The 18,390-nt window shown below is 48.9% G+C and overlaps 1 protein-coding gene across 8 annotated transcripts in view; it reads left to right on the plus strand.

Moving 5' to 3' along the window:
- KIAA1614 overlaps window positions 1–18,390 on the plus strand; it is a 39,623-nt gene that overhangs the window by 7,771 nt on the left and 13,462 nt on the right. For 3 of the 8 annotated variants that reach the window (XM_083507044.1, XM_083507043.1, XM_083507046.1), the window contains exons 2-7: window positions 62–173; window positions 3,521–4,513; window positions 5,926–5,989; window positions 9,237–9,371; window positions 11,750–13,449; window positions 15,436–15,616. In XM_083507044.1, coding sequence (XP_083363170.1) covers window positions 3,547–4,513; window positions 5,926–5,989; window positions 9,237–9,371; window positions 11,750–13,449; window positions 15,436–15,616 — 3,047 coding nt within the window. In that variant the 5' untranslated portion in view covers window positions 62–173; window positions 3,521–3,546. Of the gene's footprint in view, window positions 1–17; window positions 174–775; window positions 917–3,520; window positions 4,514–5,614; window positions 5,699–5,925; window positions 5,990–9,236; window positions 9,372–11,749; window positions 13,450–15,435; window positions 15,617–18,390 lie in introns of those variants that run through there. The other 5 variants (XM_083507040.1, XM_083507042.1, XM_083507041.1 and 2 more) reach the window with 5 other exon arrangements.

Below are 18,390 nucleotides of genomic sequence, written 5' to 3' on the forward strand. Positions count from 1 at the left end.
CTGCTCCGTCCTTTCAGGTCTTCTGCTGGATCCAGTCGGTGCAAAACTCTCTTTCTCTCAGGTTTTGGATGGATTCGCGCAGAGCTGCGATTCCCGGACTCAGTTGCGCAGGCTGCAGCCGTGCCCATTTCCCCCTCGAGGAAAGTGAAGGGCAGCCGGCCGGAGAAGGCTTGGTGAGCACGAATCTTCCCCATTTGTCTCTTTGGATTGCAAATTCCAGGGGGTGCTCTTGCGGGCTTTGCACTCCCTGGACTTGAATGCATGTGCAAGTAGAAGCTTCCTCCCGTGGCAGTTGCAAATGATGCTCTTGCGGGCTTTGCGCTCCCTGGACTTGAATGCATGCGCAAGTAGAAGCTTCCTACTGTGGCAGTTGCAAATGATGCTCTTGCGGGCTTTGCGCTCCCTGGACTTGAATGCATGCGCAAGTAGAAGCTTCCTACTGTGGCAGTTGCAAATGATGCTCTTGCGGGCTTTGCGCTCCCTGGACTTGAATGCATGCGCAAGTAGAAGCTTCCTACTGTGGCAGTTGCAAATGATGCTCTTGCGGGCTTTGCGCTCCCTGGACTTGAATGCATGCGCAAGTAGAAGCTTCCTACTGTGGCAGTTGCAAATGATGCTCTTGCGGGCTTTGCGCTCCCTAGGCTTGCTTGCTGACTTCAATGCATGCGTGAGTAGAGGTTTCCTACCATGGTACAGTGGTACCTCTGGTTGCAAACGGAGGCCCGTTCACAACATGAGCAGAACGCAACCCGCGTCTGCATGTGTCACGATTCGCTGCTTCAGCACATGCGTGTGATGTCATTTTGTGTGTGCACATGCGCGAGCGGCGAAACCCGGAAGTAACCCTTTCCGGTACTTCCGGGTCACCGCAGGATGCAACCTGAAAACGCTCAACCTGAAGCAAACGCAACATGAGGTATGACTGTACTGTAGTTAGAAATGATGCTCTTGTGGGCTTTGCGCTCCCTAAACCTGAATGCATGCGCAAGTAGAAGCTTCCTACTGTGGCAGTTACAAATGAGGCTGGGGCTCAGATGGAGAAAGTGAGGCAACAGCTGCTGGCTCAAGAATTGGGTTGTGTGCGAGCGAGATGGTGGTTCGGCAAGGCAAGTTGACGGGTCCTGAACCTCAAATGAAGTTGGTTTGAAACCAAGAGCTCTGTCTCGTTGCTCTTTCTACAGCAGTGGCCCTCAAAGGGTGCGGTGTGCCACATTGGTGTGGCAGGAGGACGGGATGGCAAATGTGGAGCATCCATACTGTGTAGCACCATCGTCTTGCATTTTTCATTGCAGGGGTGGTTTCTTGGAAGAACTCTCGTTCTTTCCCTCCCGGTTTGCTGTGATTAGTGTCCCTGAGCCAGAACGCCCCCCCAGCCAATCATGTCATTTGTTTGTGCGGTGCAGAAACCATGGTTTGTAGTGATGCGTGAACATGGCCATGGGTTCTCTGCTTTGAAAATGAGGATAGCAATTGACTGTAGCTACACGCAGCTTGCATTGGCTTCTGGCACATTCTCCGTTAAACTGTGTTGCCCTGTTCTAAATCCAAATTGTGTGTAATAGGCAGTGGGACGGTGCAGAAGTAATAAGGAAACCGTTCTTTTCCATGCCTTTGAAAAGAGCGACATGAACGTGCCCGTTGCCATGGGCACAGTGCTCCTTTTTCATGCTTGCCTGCTTGTCGCTGCTGCAACAACCCAGTAGAGCAGCAAGCGGGAAAAGAAGCTCTTAATTCCATGGCCCCCTCCTTTGCAAACCTTTTTCCAACCCGGAGTATATTTCAGATGTTTAAAGCATGCTGTGGACATTGTTGAGATAGCTTTGTTGGAGATGGCTGTGGAAGTTGATAACTGGGAGGGGTGCAGCTGAGTATGTGACCCTGCAGCTCTGTTTTGCCCCCTCCCTCAGTGCTGTAGCATCAAAACTGCAAGTTTTGTAGTACCGTTTTATTTCCTGGCCAGATTATCCATGAATTGAGGAAATTCAAATTTAGCAGGTGGAAAGTGTGGATTGCCGCTTGGATGAGGAGGATGTTTTGTAGATGTGACAAAAAAAGAGACACAAGATGTTTCTAAATCCACATTAAACTCCAATGTTGATGAGACCTTAAGAAGGGGTGAGTTGCTTTTTGGGGGGTGAATTGTGCCCCAAAGCACCACTCCTGAAGAACAAGAAAAGTAACTCAGCAAGACCCCAAATTACTCTTCCTCCTCCTTACTGTGTTATGATTTTGCTGTGAGCCATTCTCTGAATCAGAGAGTTCTGACTAGAGAAAGAGAGAGAGATCTCTCTCTAGTAGAGAGATCTCTCTCTAGTAGAGAGATCTGCACTATCTGTTATTTCTATGTGATGGAAATTATTCTGTGAATTCCTTACATCTGGAAAGCCAACAGTTGTACTAAGCTCACTGTGACAGCTACTAGTTATGATATAGCAAGGCCTTCTCTATACCATGATTTTGCCAAAATTAAGGGGGTGCGGAACCAAATTTTTGCTATTGGTCTGAATATCTTTTCTTCCAAAGACTCTCTTTGCTTTTTTAAAAAAGGAAGTTTCTGGGTAGAGTTCATACTGTGTGCAAATCACTTTGTGAAATCTCAGGAATCAAGTGTGGGTCTGAATGAGGTTGAAAACAATCAGGATTGTGTGTGTTGTGATTCTGCAGGCATGCAGTAAAAACCGTGCAGTGTGGTCCTACTTGGAATTAAGGCTCATTGAATTCAATGAGACTTGCTCCAAGGTAAATGCATTTAAGATTCCAGCCATGAAATGTGGTATGGGATGCAGAATGGGCCTTTCTGAGGCTCCCTGCTTTCATTTGCAAAACAAGGAAGTTTCTTTCAGCTGCTAATAGATATATGCTTCAAAGAATGGCTGCTTAAAAACCAGAGTGCTGGCTGAATAAATGACCAGGTGGCTATGATCAGGTGCCCTGCAAAACTCCTTGCACTTTCATATGACCGAGCAAAAACAGAATATATTAGGCAAAATAATAAAACTGAAGACTAAATTATGTTAAATTGCTGTTTGCTTTATTTACATAATGTATGTAGGCTGTAAGATTCTGCTTTTCTTGACAGAAAATCTGGATTATGATTTGGGTATGTAGTAAATATGACCCTGGGAGTAACCACAGAGTGGGCCTTTAATTCTCACTGTGCTGCTTTTCTGTCCCCGAGGTTGGAGAGAACAGAATAAATGGTGTAAAATTAACAAAATACATAAATTTGCACAATTTAGGCAGGAGTTATTTTGTGCAGAATTTTGGTTATCTTGAATAGTTATGGATATTTGAGTGCAGAGCATGAAACCCTCTGTCTGGGTCCCTCTTAGGTTGGCCAGATGCAAAAGAGAACAGAGGTATTGCACCTTTGATAATTCCCAATTCTAGACAACTGTTAAAGGTGCAGGGGCCCCGTCCTCTTTTAGCCAACCCTGCCCCCTGGTAAGGCCCTTCAGACAATGTTCTCTTGCCCAGCAAGCGTATTGAAACGTCTGTTATTGTTTCCCCCACCAAAAAGGTACCTCACCACCTGGAAGTGGGAGCATGGAAGGGAATTTCGCTACTGAAAAGAGAAGGACGCTGAACACCTTGAAGCAATGTGTCAGAAATATTCCTAGAGCGAAACAGCCCCCCGAGAACATTGATGATACAGGGGAGCATTGTCTCAACGGGCCATCCTGGGTTCCACTGGGGCTGCTGCGGGATACAAGCAAGGGCACCTCTGTTCTGGAGTCCAAAGTTAAAGCTCTGAAAGAGAAGAGGAGTGCCGTCCACAGGCAGGCGGAGGCAGCACCCCAGGAGCGGGCTTCTCCCAAAAAGGCCAAGGCCCGGAAAGGGAAGCCACTGACGGAGCCTGCTCCTCAGGATGCTGTGGTAGAACCTCAGGCCCAGATCCGCACCTACCTGACAGATGTGCTGCTGGACAGCACTGACTACCCACGTCTCAAGCAGGAGGGATCTCAAGGGGCAGTACGTACAAGCCTGCTTGTTGACGACTTTGAACCTCTGAAGGGATCTAAGGCGGCAGAAGAGCCTGCAAGCATGGGCTGGAGCTCACCCGAGGCATTCCAGAGGCTTCCAGGAAGCGACAGGATGGATAAAAGGGGCTCGTCAGGAAATGCAAAAAGGGCATCGCAAAATGGCCTCTGTGGGGCCAGCTCCTTAAAGGATCTTTCCTTCAACCAGAAATATTTTGAGGATGCAAACGGCAGAGAAGAGCACCTGGTTCATGGTATGGATTTCGAAAGCGGTCCTTTTCTCCACAAAGACGACGCCTGTGGGGTGGGGAGAACCGGCCGCCTTTGGCGAACCGAGAGCTGGGACAGTCTCTGCAGCGGCGGAAGCAATGCCAGCACCCTGTCCCTGGCAGAGAGAGTGGAGAGGAACCGGTCGATGCTGCAGGAAATGTTGAATGCGACGCAGTTTAATAGCCATTCCTTGCGGGAGCTGCATACTCTGCGTCGTCACAAGAAGGATGGCCCAGGCCGTGGGAGAGATGGGCCCAGTAACGGTATGTGGAAGCAGGGTGAAGAGGTTTTCAGAAACCGAACAGGATTGCAACTTGGATGGGTAGTAGTGGGGAGAAATACTGTAAGAGCTCAGAAAGTACCGTATTTTTTGCTCTATAAGACTCACTGTTTCCCTCCTAAAAAGTAAGGGGAAATGTGTGTGCGTCTTATGGAGCGAATGCAGGCTGCGCAGCTATCCCAGAAGCCAGAACAGCAAGAGGAATTGCTGCTTTCACTGCGCAGCGATCCCTCTTGCTGTTCTGGCTTCTGAGATTCAGAATTCCCCCCCCCCCCTTGTTTTCCTCCTCCAAAAACTAGGTGCGTCTTGTGGTCTGGTGCGTCTTATAGAGCGAAAAATGCGGTATTGCAAAAAGGGGGGGACCCGCCAGAACTGAATTTCCACCTCCCTCTCCACTTGATCCTTGCTTTTTCCTCCCCCAAACGTCTTGGTGTGATCCTCAGGAGATGCAACCACCCCACCATGTCCCAGCTTATGCTGTTCTTCCATTCTCTACACCCTGCAATCCATTTGATGGCCCCTAGTCCATGTTGATGCCACAGATCCCTTTGCCTTTGGTCTTAAAATTGTGGGGATGGGCTAAGATTTTTGTCACAACAGCGGCATGTGAGAGGGGGCTGAATAGGTTTAACCTTCCCGCCCCCCCCCGCAATATCCCAGCAAAAATGTCCCCTTTTCTGCTACTGTTAGCCCCAAGAAGGAAGCTTCCTCTGGCGCCAATGGGAACCAACTTCCTAGGGCTAATAGTAAGCACATACTCTCTCAAGAACGTAAGTCCCAGGATTCCTCAGTTGCTGCTGGTATTTTCTTTGCACTGGCAAGAGGAGCCTTCAGGTTTTGGCTGCTGGCTGGCAGAAGGAGGGAGGGACAAGTCCCATAATAATCAGGGACATTGAGGTCCCAGGGCAGTAGGAGCCAAGACTATTAATAGGATTTGCAAGCCCAAGCATATATGTGCGTAAATGAGTTAGGCCTCTGGTCTTCGGAGTGCAGCAGTCATTAGATTTGAGAGGCCAGGAGCAGTTTCTCAATGACATTTATCGCCCATGGAATAATTACTATATATGTATACCATGTCTTGCAGTCAGATCAGGCAGCCAGAAATATACAAAGGGACCTAAAGAATACAAAGAGCCCATTACTTTCTCCCACCCAAAAAGCAGACCAGGTATGTAGGCTTACAAGTTTGTACAGAGCCTGGAGCAGGATGCTTGGGTGGTGCAGAATTGGGACACTAAGAGCAGAATTGGGCCCAAATCTTTGGGGTGAGGAACACTGAATATAAATAGCCTTTTCTCAGTATGAGATGTGTCTTTTCACACACACCATGCTGCATTTCATGTGGCTAAAATATACACAATAATAACATGCACTTCTCTTGTCTTGTGTCTGCAGAGATTCTGGCAAATGATGTAGACTGGGATTCTGGAGTTTCGTTACAGGATTCTGAAGGCTACCGGTAAGATTTCAGTATCCTCATTCCCCTGCTAAGGCAAGGAGACACAATTCAAAAATGCTGATAGCCATTTCTAACTTGGGACTTCACACTGGAGTTGACTGCATGTTTGCAGCTGTTTGTGTTCCCATTTAATCTGCGGTTCCCCAGATTCTTTTAGGAAAAATATGTGCTTTAAATGATTGGTTCTAATCCCTACCCCGCAGACTGCTTGAATATTGATGAGGGTCATTGCAGACCACTTAATGATTTTTCTGCCTGTTGCAGCAATTGCAATACGCCATGCTAGATGGTGTGCGATTTTTAATAGCATTTTTATAGCTTCTTTCATTTCTTATATATTGTATTTTCTAGAATTCAAATTGTAATGCAATAAAATACGAAGGAAGAAATAAAAATACAATTAAAAGTCAGTGCGAACATATGGATATTCCATCTCCCATCTTCAACCACAAATCCACAGACCGCACTTTGGGAACCGCTGCTTCAAATTACACTATGGATGCGACGAGAGAGTGGTTTGCTTAAAGGCCATCGTAGTTGGTTTGTTGCTGAAAATAACATTACCGCCCCCCCCCCCCCGGGCAAAACATCTGGGAAATTTTGAACTGAAATTACACAAGGGGCTTCTACACATCATTGGGGGAGTGTTTTCTTTGCAAAACAGCAGTCGGCTTCATTGTGCTGCTGCTCCTTCCGAAAAACCTCAGCAGAGCAAGATGCGAGCCTCCGTGTGTGCGTCGCGAGGTGTGCAGACTGCAGTGAAAGAGTTAAGCTCAGGCCAGCTGAAGTGAGTCTGTGAGCGGATTAAAATAATCACGAAGATTAGGGTGAAGACCAATAGGGGAAGGGTTTGAGCGAGAGGCATGTTGAGTGTGCAGAGAGAAATGGGTCACATGGTGAAACAGTGAAAGCTTTAAGATGGTGGAACTCCCCCACCCACCCACCCAAACCTTTCCGTTTCTAGTGTTGCAGTGCTCAGAAGACGGGAAGGGATAAAGAAAACCATTGCAGGCCGATGTTTGGCATGCCAGCAGCAATGCATGGAGTGGGTAGGGGGCTTTGGACTCAGCACAGCGTTAGAGGGTGGTACCAGCAGATCCAGCACAGGCTTCAGAGGAAGAGTTTTTTCTCAGAGTATCTGCGTTGCAGGCGTGAGATTGTTCCACGCCACCCCAAGATCCCCAAGCGGCGCAAGATTCCAGGGGTTGCAGGTGCCCTTACCAGGGTCTGTGCTCCCTTTGGAGACCATGAGACACAGCAGAGACTGTGGTGTCTTGATGATACGTGGTTTAATTTATACATAGATACAACCTGCACCTAGAGGGAGGGATTGCTGGCTATTCACATCCTATGAGGTCTGGTTTCTGCCTTAAGGGCAGCTTTGGATGAAAGGACTGCAAAAAGCCACCCTCTGGGTCTCTTTGTTCCAGCCTGCCATCCCTAGCTCATGTGGAGCGCTGACCCTCTTCCTTCTCCCCATTGCTAACCAACTCCAAGGACCTCCCAACAACCTGTGCCATTCAAAGTTGAAACCCTAAACCTCTGGTGGTTTCCTGGACTGGCCACGGGTGGCCTTTGTCCCCTGCTAATGGGCCATCCAGCTAGCTCTGCCTGAGCTGGCTTAGCTTGTTAGCGTAAGTAAATCCAGGGGTGTCGCACGTTTGGCAAAATTTAACCAAACCTTGATTAATTCTAGCCCTCCCCCCATAACATCATCCCAGGTTCAATCCCTGGGATCTCCAGGTATGTCTGAAAGAAGCAGGACTGGGAGAGAATCAGATCCGACATGCTGGAGAGATGCTGTCAGTCAGTAGACCAGAGCTTTCTAAACTGTGTGTCTCAACACATTAGTGTGCCAGCTGCAGTGTAGGTGTGATGCACAAACGCTCCCTGCGCTCCTCCCAGGGCTGGAAAGGGGTCGGTTTCAGCATCTTGGGCTTGCCGATCAGAAGGTCGGCGGTTCGAATCCCCGCAACAGGGTGAGCTCCCGTTGCTCTGTCCCAGCTTCTGCCAACCTAGCAGTTCGAAAGCACACCAGTTCAAGTAGATAAAAAGCAGATTGAAAGAAACCCATGGACACCACTCTCAGTTCTTGAAGGAAGGGCAGAATACTAATATCTGTTTAAGAACAAACCCATCATTTTTCCTTTTTCTGTATCTGTAATTATTCTCTGTATGGTTTTTATTGTGTTATAAATCACTTTGGGACGCCTCGTGGTAAGCTGTTCATTAAATAAATAAAGACTGGTGCAAGTCAGTATTTATCGAGCAACACAATACCCTTTTTAGGGGGGAAATTGAAGCAAAACATCTCATCTAGGCATGTATAGTGTGCTCCCTTGCTTTTTTTGTGGGAGTGGGTGAGATTACTTCCTGAAGTGAGAAGATCCTTGGCCTCAAAACGCATTGGGTAAATGCTCCCTGGATTGTCTGTCTTGTTTGTTTTCCCTTTTCTTTAAACCAGAGTGTCTCCTTGAGTCTTGAGGTGACATCTTTTGGGAATGTGGAAGCAATTTAGTAGAGAAGACCTATTGCCCATTATATGGATGTTGGCTGCTTAGTCTTGCCCTGATCTGTGGGGAAACTCACTTCTTCAGGTTTATTTGGTGCAGGTGTGCTTGAAAGACCAGAGCTGGCCCCTGGCAACACAACTAGCCCTGTGTTCAGAAGATATGAATTTGCCAGTTGCGGGCACCTGCAGGATGTCTTCCATCATATGTGCCAGAGATCTATCTATCTATCTCATCATCATCAATCTCTGTGTGTGTTTTTTAACAATGTATAGTCTTCCACTCCAGTGTTTTGGGTACTGCAGAGCCTCCCAATTCTTTTAAAAATGGGCATGCAAGACTGCTTGGGACTCTCTTTGGTGGGGATGGGGGGCATTTTTTAAGGAACTACCAAGTACATCTTTTTACTTGCTGTCATATGTAATTGAACGGCTTCTTTTAGTCTGGAATGTTCAAACTTCAGCCTTAAATGCTTTGACCTCCCTGCAGCTTTTCATCCTGGCTGCGTGTCTAGAAATCAGTTTTGAGATGGATGTTACCAATCTGGCTATATCTTGACCTAAAAGATGCCACCTAGTGTGAACTCAGGCAGCTGCAGGGGACCTAACCCCAGCCTCTATGCGTGTGTTGTCTCCCCACCACACTGCTGCCACCGTCACTGTTAAACCACTCTTAATCCTTGTTATTTTTTTCCTAATCCTCCGCTGCTTCCTTGCTCCCTGCTGCTTTGCCTGCAGGGCCTTTGTTCCCAACCAGGAGCTGGAGCTGAGTCCCAGGCATGAACAGGCCAAGCAACTGCTGCAGAGAGCTCGCATGAAGGCCAGGACGAACCCCCTCCGAGCAAGCCATAACATCCTGCCTCAGGAAAGGAGGTAAGGCCAGTGGTTTATCCTCCTCTGGGCCTGGGAGGCAGATCAGGGAAGAGGGCAGGAAGGAAGGATCTGTACTGCGTTTCCTGTCCGCAGCCCTCCGTTCTTGCTTTTGCATTTCTTGCCTTTTCATCTTTCACACTTGTAAACCGCCTGTGCTGTTTGCATCTATAGTTCTCCACTCCCAAAATTCAATACACTGCCAACCGTGTACCTGTCTGCTGTGCTTATTGAATACATTTGTACCTAGTGCTAGGGGATTTTCTGTCAGCCACCCCCCCATTGGGGGAGCTATATTGTCTATCTTACTTCATCTCATCAAGGTGTTAGCACATACTGCCTAGTCTAAAACTATGGTCGGAGTGAGGTGCTGTGCCAACTAATCAAGGAGAGCACCCCAGGAATTATAATGTGTGTTGATTCTGGACCAGGAAAACAACAACAATGTATGTGATGAAAAACATAACTTTGGATTGAGATGCAAACATTTGATGGAGTGAAATCATCAATTCTATTAATTGCAGTCACACCATTGATATGACTTTGTTGTTGTTTAGTCGTGTCCAACTCTTCGTGACCCCATGGACCAGAGCACGCTAGGCACTCCTGTCGTCCACTGCCTCCCGCAGTTTGGTCAAACTCATGTTGGTAGCTTCGAGAACACTGTCCAACCATCTTGTCCTCTGTAGTCCCCTTCTCCTTTCATCAGGGTCTTTTCCAGGGAATCTTCTCTTCTCATGAGGTGGCCAAAGTATTGGAGCCTCAGCTTCATGATCTGATTGATATGACTTAGGCATCTATAATTACCAAAACAGGGACCAGCTGGTTCCTGTAGAGAAATGTAGTCATGAATATAAACATAAGAACATATTATATGGCAAATTCACTTGACCGAACTTTTTAGAATAAGATTTAGGGGGGAAACGATGAGCACCGTTGTGACAGCTAAAAGGTCTTTCAGCATAGGAGGGGAAACATAACTTGTCATGGGTGTTTACAAAATGTGTGGCAAGCTGCTGGATCTCATGGGTAGCTGAATTCCTGGCCACCGTGCTGTGAAACCGTTGTTTAATGCTAAACAAACCAGTGTGCTGGTCTTTTGTTGTGCAACAGATGAGGGTATCGCTCACTCTCACATGGCCAGCACACCAAAGATTATTGTAAGCGCTAGTGGAACACATTCTCCATCCCCTCTGCCAAGCACACTGGCAGCTTATGCAGAGTTATTGAATCTGGAGGATTATGTTGATTTTATTTCATGACAACAAGGGAGGCGCCAGCTATAAGATCTTTGCATTGAGGCACACTTGTGGTGTTTGCTGAACAATATCATACATCATCTCTAGAGTAAAACGAAAACATAACCTCCACCAGCAAACTTTCCCCTGTCTCTTGCATTGTTGCTCTATATTCTACCCTTCCTCCTATGCTCTGCAGGAAAAGCACTTTTAATATAAATAGCACAGATGTTCCAGATCCCATAGAAAATGATCACATGGATCTAAGAAGCGTACGTGACTGCCGGCTGGGTGTCTTGGCCTAACTGAAATCTGACTTGGAGATGTAGCCACTCCTAAGACCAAGGCTTGCATGTAAGGAGAGCACTTGAAGTTTTTCCTATAGCTGTAGGGAGCTAGAATAAATCAAGGTGTCAGTGGGGGCCTGACATCAGCAAGTCCCCTTTAAGAGCGCCATCTGGTTACTTGTGCAGTTGCTGTGTGTTGAGCATGAGTAGTATCATTGCTTAGTTATCCAGTCCCGAGCCACCCTTGATTTTAAAAGAGTAAATCCATCTCGCCAATTTGCCGACACATGCTTCTTTTAAAAAAAGCCTTGAGACTCTGAATCAATTGGCTTTGCACAAGCCTGTTGGTCAATCTTAACCGGTTCCTTGGATCTTCCCCGCATTCAGTACACATGCATAAGCTCTGAGCGGCCCTTCCTGCTAGAATGAGAATTCAGCTGCAGAGAGTATTGGCACAGCATTGGGATCCTGGTGAAGGAGATGCCAGGTTCCATGTCCGTGTGATGCTCGCAAGGCAGTCAGGATACCTTTATCTTGCTGAATGGATCTTGGAAGAAAGGAGATAAGTTTAGGCCATTGTTTCTCAAACTTGGGTCCCCAGCTGTTGTTGGACTACAACTCCCATAATTCCTGACCACTGGTCCTGCTAACTAGGGATGATGGGAGTTGTAGTCCAACAGTTTGAGGAACACTGCATGCAAGTAGAGAAGTTACAAGTACCACCTTGGTAAGCGTCCTGGGTGCTTAGTAAGCCAAGTGGTGCCCTCTGCCCAGCATTTGGAGGCAGCTCAGTCGGAGGTAAGGATGATCAGTGTGAACAGGCGCGCAGTCTTACTCTGTCTGTTGTGTGCCTCAGGGATGGCTGCGGGATCTCTGCTGCAGACGCAAAGAACTTTGCTCTGACGGATGGAGACCCCCACACCGGCGGCAACCTGAGCGACTCGTCCAGCGGGGAATCCAGCAGCGAACAGCAAAGGAAGCGAGGGCCGTCCCCGTCCCGAGTGCGTTTCGAGGATGAGTCTGCGCGAGATGCCGAGGTCCGCTACTTGGAGCGCCTGCAGCTGCGTCAGAAGCGGGTGTTGGATTCCGTCCTCCTGTCTCTGGGCCGTGGCCCGCTGGTCTCCAAACCGGACCTTTCGGATTACATCAACGGTGAGCTTCACCACAAAGAGAGCGGCGGCGGCGGCAGCAAACCAGGCTGGGAACAGCAAGGCAGCAGGGGGCGCTCCGAGAAGAGGAAGCCTCTGGTGGTCAATGAGGAAGGCAAGTGCAGCGCTTGTGGGTCTTACGTCAGGAATTTGGCTGCCAGTCAGAACCCAGATACCGGAGCAAAGCAGACTGTGAAGAGCGTGCATCAGTCTTGCAACATCCCCCAAGAGGGCAAGGAGCTAGATCGGGCCAATGAAAGAAAGGAGCTCAATGCTACCCAGGAGGACTCGCGAACCAGGGCTTTGGGTCCCAAAGGAACTCCTCTGTGGATCCTTCCTTCCCGCCAGCGTGTTTACACAGAGCGCATCAAGGAGACGTACATAGGGGAAGTGACTTGCATAGATGAGGTGGATTCTGCTCTGGACAGCACCACAGATACATCGGACAGCTACAGGACAGACAGCGAGGAGGCTGGTGCCAGCAGCCAACGGTCAGTGGTCAAAAGCTCCCAGCACGGTGGGCCTGGTCTGGATCCCAGGCCGTTTTCCCCTTCAGAGGGGGAAGCCAAGAACAGGAAGGCCAACGGGGAGAGGCCCAGAGCAGATGGCACCTGTCGTGCTAGTGGAGGGGAAATTGTGCCTCGCAGAGGGGAAATTGAATCGAGCGCTAATCAAGCCAACGACTCTTCCTTGAAGGGGGCCTCTGAAGTCAGAGATCAGGTGATGAAAATGGCAACCGGTAAGGCAGAAGCCTTTCCCAGAAGCAACCAGCCAGTAGATCTGTATCAACTGGTGAAGAAAGGCAAGATGCAGGAACATCCAAAGCTGTCCAAGGCCCCATTAAAGCAATCCGCACCCTCCTCCCACCCTCAGCAGTTGCCTTCCCATCTGGTCCCTGATGGTGCCGCAGGCTCCGTGAACAAGAAACCGGTGGAAACTTCCAACCGAACTCGTAGGCCAACGAACAATTTAAGTCAAACCAAGCAAGAGCAGGGCCCTTCCCAGCAGCTAACTGAAGAGATGAGTGCCGGCTACAACTTTGCTTACCGAGTTCCTGCCCCGCCCACCACTGGAAAAGCCCATCCTTCCCCTATGCCTTACAGGAGGGCTGCTCTGAGCGGCAGCCACAAGCTCACTAGCCAGGATCCTGGGCGGGTGGACCAAGCCAATGAACTATCAATTTACTCGGCCTCCCCTAATAGCTTCCAGAATGTGTGTGTGTCTGGACAGGAGGAGGAGAGTGGCCAGCAGAGTCCAAGGATGCTCTCCAAGAACCAGCTCCTGGCCTTGTCCACCAACAACTGCAACAACACATATGCCAAGCACGAGCCAAAAACCTTAGTGACTGCTACAGCGAAGAGCAGAGAGGAACAGCCCCAGGAAAGACAGAAGCTGGGGGAAAATCAAGGTAAGAGGTAATGTTGCCCTTTGGACAACTGTAGAGAGGGCATCATGGTGGGCCGTCCAGCAAGGCAGTTGAGAACTTGTACTCTAGATAATTTGTGTAAGTAATATTTATTTATTCAGAGTTGTTGAACTTGCATGAATTTGCTTGTTTTGCATGCCTGACCCTGACTGTGAATACAGTATTTAAGTTTTTCCGCAAATTTTGATTAAGGGTACCTTTAGGGCGGGTGAAAAGAGCTAAGCAAAGGGGGGGGGGAAGCATCCTCCATGAACTTCCTTTTAAAGCAACCTAAATTTTGAGGGTCATCACAGGATCTTGCAGCAGCAAGTTTCGAGGTTTAATAAGGTGGCATGCGAATAAGAAAAAAACCGTGGTGCCTTTGCTGGGTATTTCCTCTTGCTTTCCAAATCTGCTGTTGCAACCAGGACTGAAAAGCCTATTTTCAGGGGCAGGGAATGTGGAGACGCCCAAGATGCTGTCCCAAACTGGGCACCTGTGAATTGCAGATGATTACCTGTTTTAGTGGACGAAGAATGCAGATGAATTAAATGAATTCAGCATTAAAACATAGTTCCACTTACCAAGCAAAACACCTGAATAGTAGTTATGATTTCTTTTATATGAAAAAGAGCCAATAAACACCTTGGTTTCCAGGTGTCAGTTGGAAATTTAAGTAGATCTTAGCATGCCTGAAAAGTTAGGTTTTTCTCAAAAATTACCAGGCTTTAATTAAGTTTAGTCACATGTCACATAACAGAGACAGTTTCTGGAAAACCCCATTTTCCACTAGATACAAATTCCTCACATCTTGATTCAGAATGGGCATGCTTGTTCTTCCCTAGCTCTTTCAGAGAATTCTCCAAAAAAGCTTTTAGCAGGCTCATTCTTTCCAAGTGATTCCCTGCAGATGTTTTTTGCTCCTCCAGAGGAGCTAAATGAGCTCTATTCAGCAGTCACAACCAAATGGCCCACTGTAGTCGTGCTGTTGATGTAGCTTGTGTATTGTTTTTGTGGACATCATAGTTGCCAAACTGCAGCGATGTGCCTGTTGCACATAACTTCTGCTTCTACTGGAGATGTGCTTTAGTCAGACCTTAGCATGAGGGTGGTGGAAGGCACAAAGTTTGGTCACTGAAAATGCAGTCGTTCAGACTTCTCTTCATGATTCAGAACCTTACTTTCCCCCTGCTCCGTCTGTAACCCATTTCTGCAAAACCTGTTTATTTAACTTAAAAGGTTAAAAGCCATTACGTCCTCACAAGCAATTGCATTTGGGATGTAAGGAGTGAAGCAAAGAATTCGCAGGGTTCTCAGCACCCTCACCAAACTACAGTGCTCTAGCTTTGGGGTGGGACGCGGGTGGCGCTGTGGGTTAAACCTCAGCGCCTAGGACTTGCCGATCGCATGGTCGGCGGTCCGAATCCCCGCGGCGGGGTGCGCTCCCGTTGCTCGTTCCCAGCGCCTGCCAACCTAGCAGTTCGAAAGCACCCCCGGGTGCAAGTAGATAAATAGGGACCGCTTACTAGTGGGAAGGTAAACGGCGTTTCCGCGTGCGCTGCGCTGGCTCGCCAGAGCAGCTTCGTCATGCTGGCCACGTAACCTGGAAGTGTCTGCGGACAGCGCTGGCTCCCGGCCTCTTGAGTGAGATGAGCGCACAACCCTAGAGTCTGTCAAGACTGGCCCGTACGGGCAGGGGTACCTTTACCTTTATCTAGCTTTGGGGTGGTGCATGGGGGAAGCGATGGCAGTCAGATAGTACGAAACCTAAGTTTGTAAGGGTAAGATGTACCCTTAGATTTCCAAAGCCGGATTCCTACTCTAGCCTGGGCAGCATCTGATATGAGATTGGGTGGCGGGGAGAACCACGTTTCTTAATAAATAAGAATATGCCCAGGCACATTAGCTGATGGTGCAAGTCCACCCCCAGGGTGTGTGTCTGTTTTTTTAAAGCAGAGGCCATTGGAAGTGTCTGTGTTGTTGCAACAGGTCCACTGTCTTCCTCCGCCCCTGGTGTTCCCCCTATTGCTGCCAATGCCATCACTTCTGCTGCCATTAGTCTCTCGCCAACAAGGGAGGAGACCAACTTGACAACTTCAGCTCAGCCAATCCGTAGGGAAGCTCCAGCTGCCGAGGCTCCAAAGACAAAGCCACCGAGTGCAGCCCAGTGGTGAGTAAACATGCCCCGCCGCACATTGCCATGAAGCGATGGGTTTGGAGGGCAGCCGTTAGATCAAGCCTTCCTTTTCTAAAGTCAGGACCCGCAAGGGGCGTCTGGCGGCATGTACCTCCGTTCCGGAATTTCCCTTTTGTCCTGATGGAGAACTAGTCACAGCTCAGATCTGATAGCGTAAGACCTTTCTTCAAACCGGTGATGTGGCCAAACAGTGTTTCATCAGTGCATTGGGAGGGTTTTTCTTACTTTCCTTTAAGTTGCAAGAAAGGAGACTCCAGTTCAGCCTCAGGAAGAACATTCTGATGGTAAAAACTGACAGTGTGATGGTCTCCCTCGGGATGTGGTGGACGCTCCTTCCTTGGAGGTTTTTAAGCAGAGGTTGGATGGCCACCTGGCATGGATGATTTAGTCGAGATTCCTGCATCACAGGGGGCTCGACCAGATGACACTCAAAGTCCCTTAAAAAAAAAGGTAAAGGACCCCTGACAGTTAAGTCCAGTTGCGAATGACTCTGGGGTTGCGGCGCTCATCTTGCTTTACTGGCCGAGGGAGCTGGCATTTGTCCACAGACAGTTCTTCTGGGTCACGTGGCCCGCATGACTAAGCCACTTCTGGCAAAACCAGAGCAGTGCATGGAAACACCATTTACCTTCCCGCCGGAGCGGTACCTATTTGTCTACTTGCGCTGGTGTGCTTTCGAACTGCTAGGTTGGCAGGAGCTGGGACCAAACAATGGGAGCTCACCCCGTCGTGGGGATTCGAACCACTGACCTCCTGATCTGCAAGCCCTAGGCTCAGTGGTTTAGACCAAAGCGCCACCCACGTGAGAGGGTCCCTTAAAGGTAAAGGTAAAGGGACCCCTGACCAGTAGGTCCAGTCGTGACCGACTCTGGGGTTGCGGTGCTCATCTCGCTTTATTGGCCGAGGGAGCCGGCGTACAGCTTCCGGGTCATGTGGCCAGCATGACTAAGCCGCTTCTGGCAAACCAGAGCAGCGCACGGAAACGCCGTTTACCTTCCCGCTGGAGCGGTACCTATTTATCTACTTGCACTTTGACGTGCTTTCGAACTGCTAGGTTGGCAGGAGCTGGGACCGAGCAACGGGAGCTCACCCAGTCGCGGGGATTCAAACCGCCGACCTTCTGATCAGCAGGCCCTAGGCTCTGTGGTTTAACCCACAGCGCCACCCGGTTCTTTGAATAAAATGCCAGCTCTTCCTCTCCTTCGGTGCTGCAACCTTTCCTTCATCCAGATGCAGCCAGGTCTGCAGGTGCCCTCTGCTCTCTCAGCCTGGGCTGTTCCCTCTCGCTGCCAGTTAGCACAGCCCTGTGGCGCTGCCAGCTGGCTCTAGACCTTGCCACTCTCCCTGCTGCTTTTGCCCTCTCACTCCCCACCCCCACCCCTCAAATCCGCCTTGGCCTGCTTCTCCCTCCCTGCCAAAATCTCCAGACAGCTGTTGCTATGGTTACCTTTCTGAATCAACGGAAATTTAAGGCTTTTCCATCTTACCCAGGGATTATATCGGAAATGCTGTAATGGCGCACAGTATTGTTTTCTCCAGTAGAAAGTTTTTAGAGAAGTCCAGTTTCATACCAGCCAAATTTAGCAGAGTAAACTGTTGGGCACAATTCAGTTAACGTTGTTACCTAGTTATTTGACATGGTGAGTAAAGTAATTGGATCATACGCAAACTTCGTATAGCGTTTGCTAGAAGCACGGTGGTTTTTAAGTGACTGCTATGGGTGCTTTCCTTCCCCTCGATTTAAAACGTCGTTGCATTGTGGAATCGCAGAGTTGGAAGGGACCACGAGAATCATTTAGTCTAACCCCCTACAATGCAGGAATCTTTTGCCCAACATGGGACTTGAACACACAACCCTGAGGTTCTCTAGAAAAGGGGAGGTTATGTCTGATAAGTGAGGGGTGGGCATCCCTACACATGCCCACGCCCACACAAACATGCCCACACTGCCATCTGTCCTAATGATAGCTTATTTTGCTAGTCTGTAGGCTATAGCAGCCAGATCTCAAAATTCTGTATGCATTCTTGAAACCCCCAGGTTTGGGCGCACCCTGGTAAGAAAACAGAATCATTGGCAGGATAAAGCAGCTCATTTTTCAGCCGCAGACAAAGTCAATGGGGTACAGGAGAGGTAGAGGAATTCTGAAGCAGGAATGGGGAGAAGTAGGAGGAGCACATAGAACATGGATTAGTAGGTTATGGTGTCTCTCTGTCCTGGATCTTGTGGACCTCCCTCAGGGTCTGTAATAGGATGCATCCCTTCCGCTCCCTCCCCTCCCCAGTTTCTGTGGCTCTTGGGCTTGGCAATCAGAAGGTCGGATGTTCAAATCCCTGTGACGGAGTGAGCTCCCGTTGCTCTGTCCCAGCTCCTGCCAACTAGCAGTTTGAAAGCACTCCAGTGCAAGTAGATAAATAGGTACCACTGCGGTGGCAAGGTGAACGGCGTTTCCGTGCACTCTGGTTTCCATCACGCTGTTCCATTGCAGCAGAAGCGGTTTAGACCTGCTGGCCACATGACCCAAAAAGCTGTCTGTGGACAAACGCCAGCTACCTTGGCCTAAAAGCGAGATGAGCGCCACAGCCCCATAGTTGCCTTTGACTGGACTTAACCATTCAGGGGTCCTTTGCCTTTGCCTTACCTGTGGCTGCATATCCATGTAAACTTTTCCACGAAGCTTAAATATGTGTTGTTGCAATTTATGCCGTGCTACTCTTGCCTCTTGTTTCCTTTCCCCTTTTCTCTCTTC

This window comes from Podarcis liolepis, assembly GCF_965112155.1.
Source record: "Podarcis liolepis genome assembly, chromosome: 6".
NCBI lineage: Eukaryota > Metazoa > Chordata > Lepidosauria > Squamata > Lacertidae > Podarcis > Podarcis liolepis.